This window comes from Sinocyclocheilus grahami, unplaced genomic scaffold, assembly GCF_001515645.1.
Source record: "Sinocyclocheilus grahami isolate Dianchi unplaced genomic scaffold, SAMN03320097.WGS_v1.1 scaffold2721.1, whole genome shotgun sequence".
In the NCBI taxonomy this organism is placed as follows: domain Eukaryota; kingdom Metazoa; phylum Chordata; class Actinopteri; order Cypriniformes; family Cyprinidae; genus Sinocyclocheilus; species Sinocyclocheilus grahami.
This window is the reverse complement of record NW_015507899.1, coordinates 7,724-9,252: the sequence shown is the minus strand read 5'-3', so window position 1 is coordinate 9,252 and position 1,529 is coordinate 7,724. Positions and strand designations below refer to the sequence as shown.

The window sequence follows — 1,529 nt, the reverse complement described above, 5'->3', positions numbered from 1 at the left end:
TACGCCTCAGGCTTCTCTCATTGTCTTAATTTGGTGAACTCGGTGGTTGAGGACCTGACTGGATTTTTATCACATCCCTCATAAAGTTTTTGACATAATAATATGTGATATTTTTACAAGTTCCATTCAATAAGGCACTGCTGAGATTCTCAGCCGAGATACGCAGTCAGTTTTCAAGGTAGCCGTCATAAATGTACAACTTGTACGATTTGCTGTTTTGGCATAACGTACAAACAGAAATTAGGAATGTCAATAGACTCATAACTGTGGCTGACTGCTTTCGACAAGCCCCAACATGTTCGCAGTCACTCCCCCTCAAGACGGATTGACTGGGAGAAAAAGGAAAAGGTGAAGAAAGACAGACAGAACGAGGGAAAGAAAGAGCCGGGCTTTCCCACATCAAATAAAGCGTGCTTATCTTCTGTAGGCTCTTTGTGATTATGAAGCAAATAGGTTGGATTATTGGGAATGGAATTTCCAAAACGTCTCTTTTCAAAAGAGATTAAGCAAGCTCTTTGGTCTGAGAGCATTTTATTTTAGGGCATTGAGTCGTAGGAGTAGCTGTTCTTTCGCTGATTGCAACCTTTATTCAATAAAGACTTGGAAACAAGAGAATGTTGTCACTCTACAGCCACACAAACAGCCTCACGCTCGCAGCTAGCCTTTCATTTTAACACCTGGTTCTACTGTATAATCTCTCACTCAGGCCAGACAAGAAAATGCTGAGTGGAAAATCCTATTCAGAGTCAAAGCAAAAATGTCAGGTTTCAGCCTGAAGTGCTTCAGAATCCAACAGTATTCTTTTGTTGTAACCCAATTTGTTGACACGATCCTAACGGACTCTTTCTTCTGTCCTTCCAGAGGCTCTCGAAGCACTCTCCAGCCTAAAAAGAAAAACAACACAGCAGTTTTTCTTCAACCTTACCTCCGTTCCCGCCGAGGAGCTGATCACGGCTGCGGAGCTGCGCATTTTCAGGGACCAGGTTCTTGGTGACGCCGGTGCAAGTGGTTTCCACCGAATTAACATTTACGAGGTGTTCAGGCCAGCCCTGGCCCCTTCCACAGAGCCTCTTACCAGACTTCTCGACACCCGTCTGGTGCAGGACTCTCACACTCGCTGGGAGAGCTTTGACGTGGGTTCGGCTGTGGCTCGCTGGGCCCGCGAATCCCAGCACAACCATGGACTCCTGGTGGAGGTGCTCCATCCTGAGGAGTCGGAAGGATCCGAGGAGGTTGAAAGGAACCGGAGGAGGCACGTGAGGGTCAGTCGCTCCTTACACACGGACGAGGACTCGTGGGTGCAGGCCCGACCCCTGCTGGTGACCTACAGCCACGACGGTCAGGGCTCCGCCGTCCTAAATTCAAACCGAGAGAAGCGGCAGGCGCGGCAAAGGCCGAAGCAGCGCAGGAAGCAGCAGCAGCGCACAAACTGCAGGCGGCACGCTCTCTACGTGGACTTCAGCGACGTGGGCTGGAACGAGTGGATTGTGGCACCGCCCGGCTACCATGCTTTCTACTGTCACGGCGAG

At 49.5% G+C, this 1,529-nt stretch overlaps 1 protein-coding gene across 1 annotated transcript in view; it reads left to right on the top strand.

Moving 5' to 3' along the window:
• The first annotated feature begins 757 nt into the window (after positions 1-757).
• Positions 758-1,529, top strand: part of LOC107575557 (bone morphogenetic protein 2-like) — a 1,235-nt gene continuing 463 nt past the window's right edge. The window contains exons 1-2 of the mRNA XM_016261916.1: positions 758-764; positions 862-1,529. The exon at positions 862-1,529 is cut by the window's right edge and continues 463 nt beyond it. Coding sequence (XP_016117402.1) covers positions 758-764; positions 862-1,529 — 675 coding nt within the window. The remainder of the gene's footprint in view (positions 765-861) is intronic.